General features: G+C 42.2%; 1 protein-coding gene across 1 annotated transcript in view; it reads left to right on the top strand.

Annotated features, from left to right (window-relative positions):
* dnm3b (dynamin 3b) overlaps positions 1-21,429 on the top strand; it is a 43,181-nt gene that overhangs the window by 15,225 nt on the left and 6,527 nt on the right. Inside the window, exons 12-20 of the mRNA XM_017473206.3 lie at positions 914-1,000; positions 1,098-1,168; positions 2,052-2,103; positions 5,541-5,654; positions 16,285-16,394; positions 16,983-17,094; positions 17,352-17,516; positions 18,388-18,626; positions 19,764-19,937. Coding sequence (XP_017328695.1) covers positions 914-1,000; positions 1,098-1,168; positions 2,052-2,103; positions 5,541-5,654; positions 16,285-16,394; positions 16,983-17,094; positions 17,352-17,516; positions 18,388-18,626; positions 19,764-19,937 — 1,124 coding nt within the window. The remainder of the gene's footprint in view (positions 1-913; positions 1,001-1,097; positions 1,169-2,051; positions 2,104-5,540; positions 5,655-16,284; positions 16,395-16,982; positions 17,095-17,351; positions 17,517-18,387; positions 18,627-19,763; positions 19,938-21,429) is intronic.

The following is a 21,429-nucleotide window of genomic DNA, read 5'->3' on the forward strand; positions in this document are numbered from 1 at the left end:
AGGTAGCACAAAGTACTGATTAAAAGGGTGCCAAAAAACAAAAATAAATTGCTGTTTGGCAGAGAGAAATCGTCTCAGAGACAAAATCCATGCTAATGTATTGTTAGAGGTTTAATATGATTTTAGCTACTGAAATTATCATATATAATAAAAATAAATCACATTATATAAACAGGGAATATGTACAGTATTTACACTTTTAAGCTTACAGTGGAAATGTATTATCTATCACTTTATCACTAAATTTCCTTTATCAAAATTTGGGAGGCGGGGCCTAGAAAGTCACGGGGGAAAAAAGGGATTCCCGGCGTCTAAGATCCGGTTGTTATCCCTGTAATGTTACAGTGTTTTCAGGAAGGTATGGGATGTGTTGTTATAGGATGTTGTAAAATGTTGGCAGCTTGACCTTTGACTGTTCCAAAGCTCTGACACTGGAGACTCCCAACATAAATCTTAAATAAACGTCTCCTCGCAGAAATCTTCATCCGCCACCCGTACAAGTCCCTGTGTAGTGATGATAACAGTTTAGAATGAGCACATTAATATAAAGCTGGAAAAAAATGCATCAACACCTTCTGACCAATCAGAATCCAGAATTCCACTGTAAATCACTGTAGTGTAACTTACGGCAACTTCCTAAATCACCCTGTGTGACATCGCTGAAGAACTGGGTGTGGTCAATGGCAGATATTTCTACAGAAAAAAACTGGATGAGTGTTTTTTTTTTTTTTTTTTTTTTTTTTAAATGTTATTGTTATTGTTATTTCCTTGAACAAACCATGCACTTGTTTGAAACAGAACTGGTGGAGCAGCTCTTGGTGTTTTATATATATATATATATATATATACATACATATATTTTTTAATCTATGCAGTGTGATACTGTACTCATGGGTGCGTTATGTCTCTGTAGCTGGGTACGTTCCCCATGCTGAGGGAGGAGACCGAGCGAATCGTTACTTCACACATTCGTGAGCGTGAGAGCCGGGCCAAGGAGCAGGTAATGACCACTTTCACACGGATCTCAGCAGCACGTGACAACGTCAAAAAGAACTAAAGGGCGCTAAAGCATTCCGATTGTTTTCATGTTTCCACAGATTCTGTTGCTCATCGACGTGCAGCTCGCATACATCAACACCAACCATGAGGATTTCATTGGATTTGCCAAGTAGGTATTCACTATAATGATAGTGTTATGGCACGTTATGCTGCCTTCACATGCTCCTCAGATTGTTCCTAATTGTGACGGCGACTACTGAAAGAACGAAACAGAGCACTTGGAGGAAAATGTAGAGAGCTGCGAGACGGAGGGAGAGAAGCCTAGAAAGATTAAAAAAAAATCTGGATTTTTTCCCATGTTAAAGATGAAATTTTTTTTAAAAAATGATCAAATTCTTATCTCTTTGTGTTTTTGTTGTTTTTCTTAAGTTGCTTTTCCTGTATATGCCTTTCAAGTTTTGTGTGAATCCGTGTAAGCACTCATGAGTTTCAACCGTTTGAGTGAAAAAGGCTCACAGGTGGTGGCCATGTTGTTTACAAACATTTTAAAAAAATGTATTATTATTGGGGTTCACGTTGTTGTTCTCGCCGCTCGATCTCTCTGTGAACGTTTTCAGCGGAGGAGGACGAGTGGATAGGACCGATAACGACATACTTACAATACCCATGCAAACGTCGAGAAAAAGAACCAAACGTATCCAGTTTCTGATGCCCAAATGTTTAGGTTCATTTCAGGAGTTTTGAGTGGTTTTTCAGCTGGAAATCCAGCTACTGATGATGATGATGATGATGATGATGATGATTAAAAGGACATTTTCCTGCTTTTCTCTGAGGCGAAATCCTTCCAAATCAGGTCTTTCAAATTCCGCCGTTGGATCAGATCATGCTTAAGTGGACAGTATGGTCGACCCTTTCATTTTGCCTGAAGTCCTGTAGCACGTGATAGCAGCGTCGGATTCACGCTGCCTGAAGAAGAAGAGTAAAAATGACTTTAATGTGGATTCTCATGTAAAATAATGTTCTTTCCTTTCATTTGAATTCTTTATCTGAAGTGCACAGCAGCGGAGCAGCCAAGCAAACAAGACGAGTTCTGCCGGAAACCAGGTTAGTATTGTGTGTGTGTGTGTGTGTGTGTGTGTGTGTGTGTGTGTGTGTGTGTGATCTACCTGATTCAAGAACCAGGCTCTTTTCTCACATTATATACAGCTAAAAAGCATTTTCACTGTTGTCTGCTTGGTAGCATATTCTGTTATTGTTGTTGCTTCTTTTTTTTTTCCCCCCTTCTTTTTCTTCTTTTTCTCAATCCTCATCTCAGTCTCTCCAGCATACGCACGCTGTATTATTGTGCTTTGATATACGGACTAATTTGCGTTGGCATTGCTCTGCTTCTGGTTCCTGCATGATTGTTTTCGAGTTCAGTTAGGAGTGGGCGATATAACGATATATATCGATATCGTGATACAGTATATTACAATACAACGGGACCTGACAAGGACCGGTCTATCACGAGACCAGGTACTTTAATACCGTCACTGAATGCCAAAGTGGTGAAGACGAAAGAGTGTTTCGGCACAGTTCTTCACGCTGTCTATGGAAATGTCTGTACATTTTCGCAAATAAGCTTTTTAGAGATATTTGGTTTAATATGGATTGATTAAACTAGGTTAAAAAAAGAGAATACAACACAGTTATATGGTTTGGATGAAAGTATTTTTAAAAAAAATAATGTATATCAATTTATAATTTATTCATTAAGTCAGTAATATTGTTCATTTCTTTCTACATGTCATGGTAAGACGAATCTACGATTAAACGCATTAATCGCTATTTCCGCTTGTGCTGCCTGACCTTACGGGTTGTAATATGTTGTTGTTGTTGTTGTTGTTGTTGTTGTTGTTTTTTTTTGCTATATCTCCTACTCCTAAACTTCAGTTATGTTTTCATGAACTGTTTTATGTTGTCATGGCCAGCATCTTGTTTTCCACCCCTACTCCCTCTCTCTGTGAGCGAGCTGTCCTCATGCATGTCCCTGTTTACGGAGATCTGCCATGTTTCCTGCCGTGACAGGACATCCAGGTAAGAAAGGAGCATTTCTCGGGCTTGCTTCCCGAAACGTAGTTTAAACCTAGTCCTAGAACTAAACGGGTCTGGACAAAATGAAAATAATTGGAGGGAGGGGGATTATAGCCGACATCCATTTTAGGGCTGGAGCTGAAAACGAAGACGTTACGTAGATCGAACGTCGAACGCGTCTTAAATGAATATACGGCAGATAGAGATCCGGACTGTAACTGGAGTATTGCTTGAGGTTATTTATTTAATTATTTATTAAAGCTTTCCGAATCACACGCGATGAAACAACAACAACAAAAAAAAAAATCATGCGAACACGAGGATTTTTACTTAGATGTGCAGTTTTAAAGAATTAAGGCTCTCGTGGAAGTTTGTATGGAAGGGTTGCCAGATTTGAAAAGTGCACCCTGACTACAACTTATATCGCATGAACGCATGAAATTAACCTAAAATGTTCGGACGTTAAGGGATTTTTCTTTTTCTGACTTTTCTCGTTAAAAGTGGTGCGCGCATTTCTGATTTGCAGTGTCTGTCTGCAGTACGAGGATGTTTTACGTTGAACCTGGCAACCGTGTATATGGAATAAATATCATTACGTGAATCAGAGATGCAAAATAATGATAATGAGTCTTTATTGGTCACGGATACATTACAGCACAGTGAAATTCTTTTCTTCACATACCCCAGCATGTTAGGAAGTTGGGGTCAGAGCGCAGGGTCAGGCATGATACAGCGCCCCCTGGAGCAGAGAGGGTTAAGGGTTTCGCTCAAGCGCCAAACAGTGACAGCTTGGCAGTGCTGGGGCTTGAACCCCCGACCTTCCGATCAGTAACGCAGAGCCTTAACCTCCAAGCCACCACTGCACCTTATAAATAAAAGCACATTTCTATATAAACAGATAGAACAGAAACGCTTTTATTTATAGAGCTGCTTCTACATCTAGCCCATGAAAACCACAGTGTGCTCACAGGGAAGTATATCTCTGCTGGGTCTCAAAAAATACTCCATCCCTCCCTCCATCCATCCATCCATTTTCTGTATCGCTTATCCTACACAGGGTTGCGATTAGCCTGGAGCCTATCCCAGGGGACTCGGGGCACAAGGCACCCTGGATGAGGGGCCAACCCATGGCAGGGCACAATCACACACACTCAGTTCATTTGCCTAGAGTAGACATTAGTTAGAAATCTTGCCAGGAACTGGCGCAGGACATCTGGTTCAGAACTTGAATAAAGTTCTACAGTTTAAAATAAATAAATAAATAAAGTTGTGAATTAAAAATGACCTCGTTTTTCCAGCAGCTGTGTTTTTTTTTTTCATTGTTTTCCAGTGTTTCCAGGGAATAGTTCTAGGGTTTAAAAAAAAAATACCAAAAACAAATAAACACTAACAGTATTGACCACACCCAGTTCTGGTCTAAATCCGAATATGAAATCGGACACTGAACAGATACCGATACAAATACAGATGATGTGTTACGCTATGATAAATCTTCCAGTCCATATGTCTAGCTCCAAACTGATTAATTCAGATTCAGTAAAAAAAAAAAAAAAAAAGATAGGGAAATGTAGCAATGTAGTCAATTTTTTTGCTCACGCTCATCTAACATGGTGTGGTTTGCGTCGTCTTTACCTGACGCAGCACTGTAAGAAGACATTACGGGCGTCGTACGGTTTTGTTATTTAAAAGCAGCCTGACGAAGCTGAATTAGCCGTTCTCTCCGTGTTAAACTCCTGCGTGGTCATCATCGGCTCATCGGCAGCTGCTGGTTTCGGGGTCACGAGCGGTGTGTACGTGTGCTTTGTGTTGTCATTCTGTGCTGGTGAGTTGGGTTGAAAGTGAAGACGCTGCGGTGTGTCAGATGTCCTCATTTCCAAATGCTGTCACGTTTATGCTATTTCAGGCCACGTCTCCAACAGCCTCGGGTATAATCGTAAGCATCGAGTCTATTTCTGTATGATTCTGCTGTAGGAAAAGTCCTCTCCATGAACACCTGTAGAGCCTCTCACTATAGATTAAGGATACAGTCAGGTGTAGTGCATGGAGCCTGGAGCACTGACCGTAGCACACCACACTCACACACACACACACACACTCACACACACACACACACACACACACACACACACACACACACACACACACACACACACACACACACACTGTCTTTCTGACTTTAAGGTAGTGTTGTTTGTTCCTATGGTTCTGTGGAGACCACGAGCACTGCTTTATGATGTCTGTTTTCTGCTTTGGTGTGTGTGGCTAATGCAAAATGACCACCACTGACCACTTCGGCATCTCTGTATTACAGTATGTGTTTCACAAACACCACCCTTGCTGCAGCCTTGAGTTGTTAAAACCACTGTATTGTCACACAAATGGCTTGGGGTATACGTTAAATGGGATTTCTTTCTGTCCGTCTGTCCTTCAGTCAGTATATGACCTTTTGACCTTTCACTCTTCATTAGGTCATTCGCAAAGGATGGTTGACCATCAACAACATCAGCATCATGAAAGGAGGAGCTAAGGAGTACTGGTTCGTGCTGACGGCTGAGAGCTTGTCCTGGTTCAAGGACGACGAGGTGAGAGCAGTCTTCAATCCTGAAGTGAAACGACTGTACAACGTATAGTTTGTGGAGTTTACGCGCCCTCTGGTGGCCGCGAGGTGAAATGCAACTGTAATGACAGCACTGACATGCAGATTTTTCCTTTTCGCAGTCAATCCCAGCCCCGGTCTTGTGAATATACTGTATATATGCTTCACCGGTTGCCTTTTAAAGGGAAAAAATGTAAATGATGAGGGGCTAAGTGGCTGTATTCAGTCTGGGGGTGGAGCTCATTTCAGGGTCAGAAAAAGAAACAAAAGTTCGAATGAAAGAAAATCGCCAGATACGAATCCACAAAAGACAACTTTTCTACGTGAAGGTATACGTGAGATGATATGATTATTACCGGTTCACAAATTACAAACTGCACCTTTAAGATTTATTTTTTCCAGAAACACTTGAAAAATTTATATATATATATATATATATATATATATATATATATATATATATATATATATATATATACCTGTAAGTTAGTGATTCCAGTTTCACTGGGAGTTAATATCACACGGTTGTTGCTTTCTATTGTACTCAAAAGTCAGATATTCCAACTTTCCAGTTTGACTTCCATTGTGGAATTGCGATATGGGAATTTGCGTCATGGGTGTGATGCTATTGGAAAATAATGATAATGACACTGATCACGAGTCTTTATTGATCACGGATACATTACAGCACAGTGAAATTCTTTTCTTCACATACCCCAGCATGTTAGGAAGTTGTGGTCAGAGTGCAGGGTCAGCCATGATACAGCGCCCCCTGGAGCAGAGAGGGGTAAGGGCCTTGCTCAAGCGCCCAACACCGAGGTGGTGTGATGAAGACGAGTTATTGCTTCTGTTCATTATTTCATCGCAACTGCACATCCCAAAGTGTTTTATTCCCCTTGTTTGCCAATCGTTACAAATTTTATTCATTAAAGGTCCTCACATAGTACTTTTTAACCATTTACAGTTACATTTAATGATGTGAAACTTGTTGCCTCACCAGCCTCACATATTGTGATTGACAGGGAGGTGTGTATGAGATGAGGGTAAGTCTGTGATGGACAGGGAGGTGTGTATGAGATGAGGGTAATTCTGTGATGGACAGGGAGGTGTGTATGAGATGAGGGTAAGTCTGTGATTGACAGGGAGGTGTGTATGAGATGAGGGTAAGTCTGTGATTGACAGGGAGGTGTGTATGAGATGAGGGTAAGTCTGTGATTGACAGGGAGGTGTGTATGAGATGAGGGTAATTCTGTGATGGACAGGGAGGTGTGTATGAGATGAGGGTAAGTCTGTGATTGACAGGGAGGTGTGTATGAGATGAGGGTAAGTCTGTGATTGACAGGGAGGTGTGTATGAGATGAGGGTAATTCTGTGATGGACAGGGAGGTGTGTATGCGATGAGGGTAAGTCTGTGATTGACAGGGAGGTGTGTATGAGATGAGGGTAAGTCTGTGATTGACAGGGAGGTGTGTATGAGATGAGGGTAATTCTGTGATGGACAGGGAGGTGTGTATGCGATGAGGGTAAGTCTGTGATTGACAGGGAGGTGTGTATGAGATGAGTGTAAGTCTGTGATTGACAGGGAGGTGTGTATGAGATGAGGGTAAGTCTGTGATTGACAAGGAGGTGTGTATGAGATGAGGGTAATTCTGTGATTGACAGGGAGGTGTGTATGAGATGAGGGTAAGTCTGTGATTGACAGGGAGGTGTGTATGAGATGAGGGTAAGTCTGTGATTGACAGGATGGTGTTTATGAAGGTAAGTCGATGAAAAACCTTTAAAGTGAGACATAAAGGAAAGGAAACGGACCCTCGTTAAACCCAGGGACATTTACATTGAACAGAATGGAGATTTTGTGGAAGAATGATACACTTTAATGGCACCTGTTTACAGTAAACAATGCAAAATTTGAAGAAAACAAACAAAAAAAGTCACGTCAGTGATACGAAATGTGAAATTAGCATTAAAACGTCACCAGTGTAGGGTTTCTACTTGACTTTAAGCGAGCGTGTCGGTGTATCGGTGAATCCGATGCCGGTGGATTCGTCCGTCTGTCCTTCCTGGCCCGTTGCCGTCTGTCTGCCTGTCTGTGCCTGCTGTACAGGCTGCCTGATGTTCTGCACAGCAAGTGTAGACAGGCAGACACACCACAACTCCGCTTTCACACCACGTTCCTCAGCTTCATCCCTTCTGCTCGTGTTAACCCTCCTCACACACTCACCCACGCACACACACACCATCCGTTCCCTCAGAGTCGGATTTGATGACCCACACGCCTCAAATGTGACTCTGTGACATATCTATTTGTGTGTGTGTGTGTAAATGATATTCGCACAGCGTGTGATAAATACATTACGAATGAATCTTAAATACGTGTCGTATTTCTCATTCTGAGATTACAAGACGACAAATATGTGAGGAATTAAACACACGGTGTTGCGCTGTTTATAGGACAATTATGATTGACAGGAGGCGGAGTTAGTGTCACCCCTCCCCTCTGTCGTGGATTCTACTCCAACGCCAGCACGTGTCATATATCGTATAGTCTTATACGCTCTGACGGTTATGTGCATTCGCCAGAGATTACATGTAGACTGTGATGTCGTAGATTATATCCGTTTGACGTCGTATAACATCCGGAAAACACGTTCCTGTTCTCACTTACGTTACAGCAGCTATAAACAGACACTCTCACACCAGTCTCTCTTTCTTTCCTTCTTTCTTTCATCCTCTGTCCGGAAGACTTCCCAAAAAGCACTGACACTGGAGACTCCTTCCATAAACGTCGCCTCAACGAAAACGTCCTCATATCAACAATCCTACGTTTATCTGTGAAATAACATCAACAGTTTTGTAATGTGGACGCCAGAGCGTCGGTGGTTACTATAGAAACGGGAAGGCGTTAATATAAGCCTGTGATTTGCGGCTGTAGTGCGGTCGGAGCGGTGTTTTAGCTCTTTATAAACACGAACGCTTGACGGAAGCGTCGTGATCCGCCGGATCGTAATGTTTAAGTGTGATCTCGCGACGAGAAATATGAGACACGGTCGATCGAGTTTAAGGTATGGGCATTCGGGAAGAATTGTTTGTTGTTGTTGTTGTTGTTTATATTTGTAGTGTGGCTACAGTTTCAGTTAGAGGAACGCACTTTTCAGGAATCCGCTTTCCGAGAGATTTTATTAAATCTCGCTCTGTGCCTCTGAGTCCGTTTGGGAGTTGAAGCATTTGGTTTGGGTCTTTAACACAGCTGGAGTGTCTCCAAGTCAAACTAGCAGTGTCTCACACACTCACACACACACACACACACACACACACACACACACACACACACATATACACACTCAAATACGCATACATATACACACACACACACACACACACATACACACTCAAATACGCATACATATACACACACACACACACACATATACACACTCAAATACGCATACATATACACACACACACACACACACACACACACATACACACTCAAATACGCATACATATACACACACACACACACACACACACACACATACACACTCAAATACGCATACATATACACACACACACACACACACACATATACACACTCAAATACGCATACATATACATATATACACACACACACACATATACACACTCAAATACGCATACATATACACACACACACACACACATATACACACTCAAATACGCATACATATACACACACACACACACACACAAATACACACTCAAATATGCATACATATACATATATACACACACACACACGTATTCAGACACACAAACACATTTAGACAGACATAAATTCAGACTCATACACATGCAGACATGCACATAGACACACAGATACACACACAAACACACACGTTCAGACACACACATACACACACACACATTTAGACACACACACATACAGACACACACACACACACACATTAATGTAATAAAGCTAAATATGTCTTTATGAATCCACCAAAATCATCATCAGCAATAACACACACACAAACACACACACACACACACACACACACACACACACAGTAACACTTTTGCATCTAACATTAATCATAGTTGTGATTATTCTCTTCATCTAATTTCTTTGAACTTTGTAACTTCAGCATAAAAGTGACATTCATCAAATTATGGGCACATTTTTACACACACACACACACACACACACACACACACACACACACACACACACACACACACACAATCTGTTGTTTTTTTTGGGTTTTTTTTTTTAAAAGCCCCCTCTGCCAAACACTTACGCACATTCTTGGCTGGAACAGCAAGTTGTGTGTGTGTGTGTGTGTGTGTGTGTGTGTGTGTGTGTGTGTGTGTGAAAACACATGCAGCCAATCAGACCGCGTCGAGCGAATCCTACACAGCTTTCTGCGTTTCCTCGCTTCTGCCCCTCAGAGCTCTGAAACCTTCTCTCTGACGCTCCTGTACACGCTCAGCACACACTCTGACATACACTCAGCGCACGTAAAACACAATAATCCCTCTCCAGCGCAGTAAAGTGCCGTGTTAAGCCATGTGGAGCCCGACAGCTTCGACGACACCCCGCTGCTGGATGCACCGTAACGACGGACTCCGTCATCCTGAACGCTGGCAGCCCAGTAGCACGAGCTCGCTCGCTTTCAGTGCAGCTCATACCATCATAAGACATGTTAGTATTTAAAGTGTTTCTTTAAAAACGTCACCTAAACATTCCAGCCAGCTTCTAAACCTGCGCACAACACCGTCACCTCTGTTAGAAAGAAACACTGATATACAGTACACACCTTCACGTTGTACATTATACGAGCCAAATACCACCAGGATCGTCCACCGGATGCTAATAAACCTCCGCATCACTGCGTCTGAAGATCCAGAGCGGATTTACGGTCCACAAGACGTGGGAGTAAATACAATACGCCTGAAATGAGCATTATTCCGCATTATAACAGAACCTCTCAGCGTTATTGGTCTGTTTGTTGAGAATAACGCATTACGCAGACCCTAAGAAGACACTAAAGGCAGTTCGAACAGGTTTTTAGGAATCGTAGCGAAGCCACGTCGCTCTCATCGTCTCGTCCGTGTGTGGATTCGTACTTTTTAGATTTATTAAATCTAACTCTCATCTTGTTTAGCGTGGCGATAATAATAATAATTGAGGGAGTTTTGACACGAGTGGCTTTGCATAGGAATAGTGCTCCTGTCCGTGGTTTAAAGCTCAATGGGTTGCTCTTTGGTAGCGATAAAAATGTTCCTGCGTTTGAGTCGGCTCGGAAATCGGCCGCGCTCGCTGCCATTTGTGAAACCGCAGCATTCCGAGGTTTTTTTTTTTTTTTTTTTTTTTTTTTGGAACCGACGATCGACGACGAAGGGCAAAGCAGTGCGTAGTTCAAGCCTGAGAAGCTTCTGTGCTTTGAGACTTAAATTGATTGACAAATTAGTAGCGTTATTAGTTTAGATGTTGAGTTCTGCTCAAGGTCGAGTCGTTAAGTGCGAAATCAAACGTTTGGCTTTAAAAAACCAAACAAAAAACGGAAACAAAGCAGAGGCACATTTTTTTTGCAGGACTGCGAAAGATTGACGTCCAGTGTTGACACTGAAGAGCCTGAATGAACGGCGGAGTTCAGCGACGTGCATCCTCGCCCAGTCTAACCAATGTGCAGACTACTGTACACTCGCATATCCATGAACAGGTAGTCTGAACACTGGGCAGACGGAGGAGAGCGATAAAGCGCTGCCCTTTCAGTTTAGGAGAGATACGTCTCCTTCGTCCTTCCTCCTCCTCCTCCTCCTCCTGCTGCTAGGGAGCTGGAAGAATCCCGTTAGTAGTCCGTTATTTTCAGATGGAGCTGCGTTCGTTTTTTTTTCTTTTCTCCCCCCTGTTCCTGGCCTCTAGAACACATATTTGTTTGTTTGTTTGGTCTGCAGCAATGGAGTACTTCTTCTTCTTTTTTTTTTTTTGTCCAGGTCCTAACGGCGTCCCATGTTGCGAGAGCCATATCCAGCCTTGACGTGGCACATTCGTTCAGACGACCGCCGGGAATTTGGGGCGTGCTTTCGTGGAAGAGATATTAGTGAGAGAGAGTGGAGGGAAAAAAAAAAGAAGAGAAAATCCAAGAGGCGGTGAGGGAAAAGGAAAAGAGAGGAGAGGACAGCAGAGGAAAGGGAGGGACCCTGGGCTCCATATATGGGACGGACATTTCGGGGTCCTCCTAAAGGTGATTTTTTTTTAGGGTTTTTTTTTTTTTTTGCAGAGTTGCGCGCTTGCCGGTGTGAGTCAGTCCGAGAGGTCGAATCCCAGATCGTTATCGTCTCTGAGGTCTGGATTCCTTCAGCCTGAGTTTAGAGGAGTTTTCTAGCGAGCGGCTTCTCTGGTGTACTTCTCGCAAACCTCAGCGCTCGTCCTCTTGCCCGCACTCTTTCTCCTCCTCTTTCTCGTTCCTCCTGCTGTTAAGTACTACCAGATGTTCAGACTTAATGCCAGGCTGTCATTTAATCTCTCTCGCTTTCTCTCGCTCTCCTCAAGAAAAACTTGAGGCAGGAAGTGGGGCCCTCTGGAATGGGGGGTTGGGGGTGGGGGGAAATATGTGAGAAATAAATAAAGAGGGTGGAGGGGAATATTTCTAAACTGTACAGCATCATTAATATTTTCATATGGATCTCAAACGCTCGCTTTATAACATCGATCTGTGCAGTCCGCCCCCCCCCTCCAACACCCCCCCCATACCAAAAAACCTTTTTTTCTTTACTCTTTTTTGCTGCGCCACATTCTTTACCTCCATCCTCATAAGCACAGTGAAATCATCAGGCTTAACCTGAGCCTTCAAATACACGGAGGGGAAATAATGGTGTTCCTCGACCACAGCATGTTTTAATGCCTTCCACATGTGCTGCTTCTCTTCTCCTCGTCTGTTCTCTGCCCTTTATCTCACGGCCATAGCTCACGCTTTGTTTCCCTTGTTTTCGTTTCATACTTCACGAACAACTCTTGTTCAAATCTTTATCACCCTCATACGCTCCCTCTGCCTGACTGCATACCTCTGTATACACTATACGGCCAAAAGTATGCGGACTCCCGACCGACACACCCATACAGTGCCCGCAGAGTTCGAAGTACACGATTGTATAGAATGCCTTTGTGTGCTGTGGCGTTACAGTTTCCCTTCACTGGAACTAACAGGCTCGAACCTGTACACAGAGCGAGATCCATGAAGACGTGGTGTGTGAAGGTTGGAAGAAGGTCGAAGAACTCGAGTGTCCTGCGCAGAGAACCCCACTGAACACCTTTGGGATGAACTGGAACGCTGATTGTGTGCCAGACCTCACTAATGCTCTTGTCTCTGAACGGCCATAATCCAGTATTCTAGTGGAAAGCCTTCCCAGAAGAGTGGAGTTTATTATAACAGCAAATGGAGTGTGATTGCGCAGGAGTCTACATAGTGTATCGTTTGTATTGACCTTCCTTATGTATTTATTTATTTATTTATTTTACAGTGTAGCTGCTGCTCTATAGATCTGTGACTAGACTGAAAGGAAGAAAACGAATCCTGTTTCCTCGTATTAAAAAGAAAAGAACAAAACCTCACAGGCGCTGGTTCGGGGATGCTCGGTTTTCTAAACATGATCCGATCACGGATTCTGTAGCAGATCTTCATAAATGTACGTCAGTTACTGTATTTAGCTCATGAAGAGAACGGAAGAGTCCAAGACCACAGAGATTCCTGGATTTTTGGTTGGAGTTCTCCCTCTCGAGTCTGATTAGTAAGAGAAAAACGGAACGTTTAAGAGCGAACGAGAGCTTTTCGGATTCAAAACCGATCTATCTGAGATGTGTCCGAATCTGTGAAGCTCCACTAGGAAACAAAACATAATCGCTTTCAGCTGATGTGTCTTATTTATAGCGATAAAATAGTAACTAATAGTCAGGCATTAAAAGGTCAACGTTGTCACCGTTCGCTCACGTTAGTTGCATTTTCCAGGTAATTTTATGCATCTGGACCGTCGCATGTTCTAGAGTATGGAGAAGATACTGTTCTGAAATGCGACGCAGCGCGGAAAACTCAGTCTCTTGCCGTGGTTTAAGTAGAGACATCCGAGGAATGTAAGAGCAGTGCAATGATGTCGCTATTAGACATCCTCATGTGACAAACGAAAAGTGATACCATCTGTGCGTTTCACAATTTCCCCCTGATGCGATTCTGGCACGGAGTCGTCTCCATACTAGAGGGATTGTCCAGAGCAATCATGTCTTCAGAGTTTCACTCCAGACAGACACTATAGGAGGAACGCCTGGTAGTCATTTGAAGACCAAGATCAGTTGATTAAATGAGTGAAATCAGGTGGGACTCCTGCTTGGCTCGAATGAAAACCTGCAGTCACACAGACTCTGCGGATAAAACCAGAGACGTCTGTTAATTTAGATCAGAAGCCCATCCCCCCCCCCCCCCCCCCCACCTTACTTTCCAAGATAAAAAAGAAGTAGATTCCCAGATTCCCTTATGATTTCAGCACATTTCTTTTATCCACTTTATGTAAAGTTATGTATATAATGTAACGTATACATAACGTTGTATAACGTATCATTCTATATATATATATATATATAATGTAATGTTATATTTATCCATTGAAGCCATTAAACTTTTTTACTTGTGAACTTTTCATCATAGTGAAAAAACTGAAAACAGATGTGTTGGATAATATTAAAAGCACGTCGTTAAATTTCAGGTGACACTATCGAAACCTGTTTTACGCTACTGAGCTTTAGATTGGGAAACGAACAAATGTTCTACAGGCATCTTTTAACACGGTGCGCTTTACGTGAACGTCAGTTACTAGATGGAATAGTTCATCTCCACCGCGGAAATCCTTCCACTTCCACTGTAGTGGGTGCGATTTGTCACAGAAACTGAAACTGAGATGGAAGTATGATTTATTATGGAAATAATATATTTGCTTATCTTTTAACGCATTTTACAAATTGGGCTCGAATCACAGTCTATGGCAAAAGTTTAGAGCAGGCTGTAGGATGACATTTCGGTGTTTTCTTTCTGAAAAGGTCTGCATTCAGTAGGCTGTAATCACTGTACAACATGGTTCTTCTGCACAACTGTACATTTACATTTGTTTATTTATTCATTTAGTGAACGCTTTTATCCAAAGCGACTTACAAATGAGGAAATAAAAACAAAGCGATATATCAAACAGAGAACAATACAAGTAGTGCTACCGTACAAGATTTATAATTGAGTTCTACAGAAGCAAAGTGCACAGAGTCGAGGTGCAAGAGCCAGAGTGGGGTTTATTTATTTATTTATATTAAGAATAATGTGGGGGTTGGTGTTATCAGGGTTGGTTAGGTGTTCAGGGAAGAGGTGGGTGTTTAGCTGTTTTTTGAAGATAGTGAGAGATTCTGCGGTCCGGATTGGGGTTGAAGTTCATTCCACCACTGAGGAACAGTTAGTGTGAAGGTTCTGGAAAGGGATCTTGAGGCACTCTGAGTAGACACTACTAAGCGTCGGTCGTTGATTGATCGCAGATTGCGTGAGGGAACGTAAGCCTTCAGGGGAGAGTTGAGGTAGGAGGGTGCTGTTCCAGACAGGGTATTGTAGGTGAGCATAAATTTGATGCGGGCGGCTACAGGAAGCCAGTGGAGGGAGATGAAGAGGGGTGTGACACGGGTTCTCTTGGGCGGGTTGAAGACGAGACGTGGTGCTGCATTTTGAATCATCTGAAGGGGTTTGATGGAACTGGCTGGGAGGCACGAGGGTAGTCTGTTGCAGTAGTCCATTTTTGATGTAAATGGCAGACTATATCAAGGCAAATCACCGAAGGGGAAAGGACGCCCCATCTTTACACCATCTTTACCTGAGTAACTTTGACTTATAACTTCACAAGCTTCGGTCTTGTGAACCAGTAGAAAAGTACGAAGCCTGGACTATGGGCTGTTTGGTTACACCTAACTTTTGCCTCACTGTGTTATTAGTGTTGTGTGGCTAAAAATACCTGTCTCATCCGCTTACATACACTGCAGCTTTTGTGGTAAATTCCTGTTTATTTGGCGGGGTTTTTTGCCTATAGGCTTTTCTGAAATGGCTTATGTATGAAGGATAATTGGACCAGTTTGAGGCCAATTTCCCGTAATTTACACAAGGTCCTTATTCGAAGCTGGTCTTGAATGATCTTCCCAGGTCTTATCCTGTGGTGTACGGTGTGTACGTGTCTATCCTAACACCTCTAATACACTCACAACCCAGAGCAGCAAATATCGAGCATGTTTGAAATGAATGACTCAACATCCTGCAATATGGAGAGGACACGCAAAGGTCTCATGTAAAAACACGATCTTGACGTCATGCCAGAAGGACAAATATACCAGTGACACGTCTTCGTGAGAAGTTCAGGTTTGGAATATTACTGTGTCAGGATTACTGCTCAGGACTATGTTTCTTGAACATAATCTGGTATTTTATTCCGAACAATGTGTAAAGTCTATCATTATGTCTGGGGTATGTCACTTTTTCCTGTGGCCCAGGTACAATCGGGATGTATTTTAAATCCTTTCGCTGTCGTTCTTGCTGAAGTTCCTGGTTTTTAACCTGCAGGAGAAAGAGAAGAAGTACATGCTGCCCCTGGACAACCTGAAGGTCAGGGACGTGGAAAAAAGCTTTATGTCCAGCAAGCACATGTTCGCCATCTTCAATACAGAGCAACGGTAAGCCCACAGGACGCTTTCTGGTTTCTACTGATATGTAGAGTAGGGTGATGTTGTTTGGGCCATATTTATTTATTTATTTATTTATTTATTTTTAATAACAAATGTCTTTAATTAGGTGACATTATTCCTTTTGTAGACATTATTAAAAAAAAAAAAACAAGTTATTACAGGTAAAAGGTTCATTTTTAAATGAAACACTGTTTTGCTGAGAGGTTGTTAGCAAAACTGTATATCACGATATATACAGCGCCATGCATCACAGAAACATTAAATGTCACGATTGTCTTTTTCACATTGCTGTCCCTTAATGACGCTGAAAGTGTTTACCTTAATGCGGAATTCTGGCAAGGATTCAAAGCTGTAATATATATTTTAGACTGTGTAGTCATTTGCGAATAATAAATGTTAAGTTTTCTCACTAAATATTGCACGTGTGCAGACACGGTGTTATTACTTCCTGTTACCCAAGTCATTCTAAATTTCTTTTTTTCTATTCACACATGCAGATGTTTATTTTTTAACGGTCTTCACGTTGTGGGTCACTTCAGAGCTAATTATTCATGTTGACTTATCTGTGTTTTTCAGGAACGTCTTCAAGGACAACCGCTTCCTAGAGCTGGCATGCAACACGCAGGAAGAGGTGGAAAGCTGGAGAGCATCCCTGCTCCGCGCTGGGGTTTACCCCGAGAAATCTTCGGTCAGTGACCGCTAGCGATGCGCAGGTCTAGAAGCAGTACAGCCGATGCAGCTCTTTAATCTTCTACAACCCATGAGATAACGTATACCTGCTTTCAGTTCGTTCCCGACTTGTTAATGAGCACATTTGGAAATGGTACTGTGTGGGGGTTATAAATTCCTGAGGACCGTTGTCGGAAAGGTTCCAGTTAACGTCCTTTCCCAAAAGCACTCTGTCGTCTCTTGTTTCGCACGCCAAATCATTCTTCTTCTTATTAGGTGGAGAGTGAGAGCTCTAGTGCTGCAGATAACTTCTCCATGGATCCTCAGCTGGAGAGAAAGGTGGAGACCATCCGGAACCTGGTGGACTCCTACATGGCCATCGTTAACAAGTGCATCCGGGACCTCATGCCCAAGACCATCATGCATCTTATGATCAATAATGTAAGGCCCTTTTGCTGTAGTCTGTAAAGCAGGGATGGGGAAGTTCTTGTAGTGTTAAAAGTAGACTTTTCAGACAGTGAAGTCCAAAATCTTGGCGCTAAACTAAAAATAGGTCTGGAAAATAGGTACCGTGAGAAGCTCAATGCTATAAGGAGCCTTGTTCAGAGTCTTGTAGGCAAGAAGTTGAATCATATATTTTACAAAAGTAAGAAATGGGAGCCCATCTCTGAATATGTCGTAGTCTGTTAAGTCATTAGCCATCGAGTCCAGATTATAGCTAAATGTTATTCTTCGTGAATATATAACAGTGCTACTGGAACCTGGAGGACTCCCACATGGTCATCGTTAGCAAGTGCGTCCGGGACCTCATGTCCAAGATTATCGTGCACCTTGTGATCAAGTTCCTTTCGAAACTACAGTGTGTATAGCAGCAGTGGAAAAGTTTGTAATGTTTAAAAGTGTTTCTAGACCTGTTGTAATCCTATTTTTATATATACATGTACTGTATATACATGTATATAAGTGGTGGTGGTGAAAATAAATAAATAAATAAATCGGATATTAACTGTGAGCCATTTACACTAGGGGTGGTGAGGTAGCGTTTTTCTCCTGTAATGCCCCTGATTAAATTAGGTCTTTTAGCAAAGCGCTCCTCATACGTTCCCTCATAGTGGCATCAGTATCAGTGTAATGTACTTTTAATACCTGGAGTTAATTGTCTGGGCCATAAAGATGCAAACAGGCGCTTGAAGTGAAGAAACCAGTGGGAACTGTTACATTTCAATATTGCAAGTTAAACACTTTGAGAGATTCCTTTGAGAAAACCTCTGGCAATATAAAGAGTATAAAACCTGTACTAAATCCTTGGCAGGTGAAGGACTTCATCAATGCAGAGCTGCTGGCTCAGCTGTACTCGGCTGGGGACCAGAACGCACTGATGGACGAGTCTCAGGAGCAGGTGCAGCGCAGGGAGGAGGTGTTGCGGACCCACCACGCACTGAAGGAGGCGCTAGCCATCATTGGAGACATCTCCACCACTACCATCACCACCCCTCTGCCTCCTCCTGTGGATAGCTCCTGGCTTCAGGCTGGTGCTGGCGGCTCCCGCAGGTGACCTCACTGCTCCATCATATAGCCCATAGGTTTTTGCCAAAATTAGGTAATTGTTGATGTTAGTTTATTTTTATGGGACTAACCGTCCAAGAACCCTATATGTGATTTTTCTCTGTCTTAATTGATGGACGGTTATTGACTTCTGCCGTAGTTAAGCAGTTTTGATTAGATGTGAAAATAATGTTAAGTGAAACCGGCTCAGTGATTCATGTATTTCCTCATTTGTAAGTCGCTTTGGATAAAAGCATCTGCCAAATGAATAAATGTAAATGTTTCTGTTAAAGTAAAGCAGACAAACGTAACAATAAAATTCTTACTATTACAATTTTTAATAAATAAATAAAAATCAACAGCCTCATTGCAGTACCAGCATGGCACACTAGGGGCCACTATTTATAGCGCATCTATTTTGCAATAATGACTATACAGTTACATTTATGGCATTTGGCAGACACCCTTATTGAGAGCAACTTACATTTATTTCATTTATACATCTGAGCATCTGAGGGTTAAGGGCTTTGTTCAGTGGCCCAACGGTGGTGGCTTAAACTCACAACCCTCCCCTCAGTAACCCAACATCTTAACCACTGAGCCACCACTGCCCAGTTGTGATCAACTGAATTTATGTAATCCTGATTCTATCTTAGAGGAGTAAGCGTTATATTGAATGGTAATTTAAGGTTATTTATAGTTGCAAAAAAGCTCTTTACCTGATTTGGGTTACCTCCAATGCTAGCACTGTCTGCAGGATAATGGAGTACCGTGGCAGTGACTGAAATCATATTGATTTTTGTTCCATATTTATGAAGACCAATTGTTTTTACCTCGTTACTCAGGATAATATGTAGTGCAAGTTATTAACCATATTTTTAAGGAATATAACATTTCATGTTGTTCCATGCAATAAAATTTACATAGAGGTAAAAGCTGCCTTTAGCCAAAATATAACTAAATTCCTGTTTTGTTTTGTTTTGTTTTAAAAGACACAGACACTCTAAATGTGAAGTACACTACTCATGATTCATCATGGCTTCCATTAAATGAGTGACAGTAAAGCTGCTTCTTCAATTCTATCATGTGCTGTCTACATTCATTTAGGTCTCACCCTCACTGATGGCCCTTTTGCCCCTTCAGGTCTCCCCCACCAAGCCCCACTGCCCCACGCAGAATGTCCGCAGGTCAGAGGCCAGCAGGCCGGGGTGCTCCTCCTCCTCCAACACGCCCAGGGCCTCTTGGGCCCTTTAACAACAGTGGTGATAGTCCACAGGTGCCCAACCGCCCAAACCGTGCTCCTCCCAGCATTCCCAGGTGAGGTCTTACCTGAATCTCAGACGTGGCTTGATATCTGCATCACATTTCCCCTGAAAGGAGTGCTATCATTGTAAGATGGTAAGAGGGTTAGAGTATCATCTGATTACTTTAACATTTTAAACAAGATTGCTTGGCTAAATATAAAATCGCCACATTTATTCTCCATATTCATTCAATCGGCCATGACTTGTTACCAAGATCATGTTTGATTCGTTTGACTGGATCTACTAACAATAAGGGAGGTTTATAACCACAAATGGTCTCAAACAAACCTGCTTATGTGGTTTTTGACTCTGAATAACACCATGTTCTCTATAAAAAATTGACAAATGGACGTCAGAGAGCTTGAAACAGTACTGATCACTATACACCAGCCTCAGACGCAGGAGATATGACCCAAAAGCTGTAGGAGTAAATGTATGGTAGAAGTTCTCCAGCTGATAATATATTTTAATTTGTACTGTGTATACAATTTAGTACAGAATGAATCAGCTATTTATCTGACTAAAGACATGCACTTCACACACCAAACATGTCCTGGCTGATTGTTTACAATTGGGAAGACTGTGGAAATGAATTACATTTTTGCCCAAAACTGTATATTCAGAGGAATAACATGGCAAACACACGAGCAAATGCTGATGTTACAGCTGTTTGTGCAAACTTGTCCCTGTACAACAGAAATGATGTTTTGCGATTATTTGTCAACATTCAGAGATGAACTGGGATGAAGTAAGTATTGAAGAAGCAGCAACTTTGATGATGTTTGGCTTTTTAACAGTGGCAGTTTCAGAAAGTTCAGAAGACATTAACGGCCAGCTTGTTCTCCAGGCCATATAAAAGTAACTACCTCGGGCCCAAACATCACAAGTGGGCCCTCTTGTGACATTTTTGAGCAATTCATTTTAGTGACAAAACAAACGTTTTGCTCATATTCAACAAAGATGCGTGATTTTTCCGTAAATCTTTTGGCTCGTCCATGATATCTGTTAATGCTTCATTTTTTAAACGTTACGACTCGAGGGCAGAGAAAAGGGGAAAAAAAATGCTCAACTTTAACAGCTTTGTAGGAGTATGCTGGAGGGAGGGGAACCATGTCGAGTCCCAACATTTACATGGCCATGTTTAATAGTTAGTTATCGAAATGAGAAAAGAATTAGCAAAGGTGAAAATGATGCGTCTCCTCTCCACCTAGAGCTATCATACTCCACTCACTCAAAATGATGATAACGAGTCTTTATTGGTCACGTATATATTGCAGCACAGTGAAATTCGCATACCCCACCATGTTAGGAAGTTGGGGTCAGAGCACAGGGTCAGCCATGATACAGCGCCCCCTGGAGCAGAGAGGGTTAAGGGCCTTGTTCAAGGGCCCAAAAGTGGCAGCTTGAACCCCTGACCTTCTTATCAGTAACCCAAATCCTTAATCGTCAAGCCACCCCTGCCCCATGTGCATTGAACAGTAAAGACAACACATACGTTTTTAAAG

This window comes from Ictalurus punctatus, chromosome 7 (assembly GCF_001660625.3).
Source record: "Ictalurus punctatus breed USDA103 chromosome 7, Coco_2.0, whole genome shotgun sequence".
Lineage (NCBI taxonomy): Eukaryota > Metazoa > Chordata > Actinopteri > Siluriformes > Ictaluridae > Ictalurus > Ictalurus punctatus.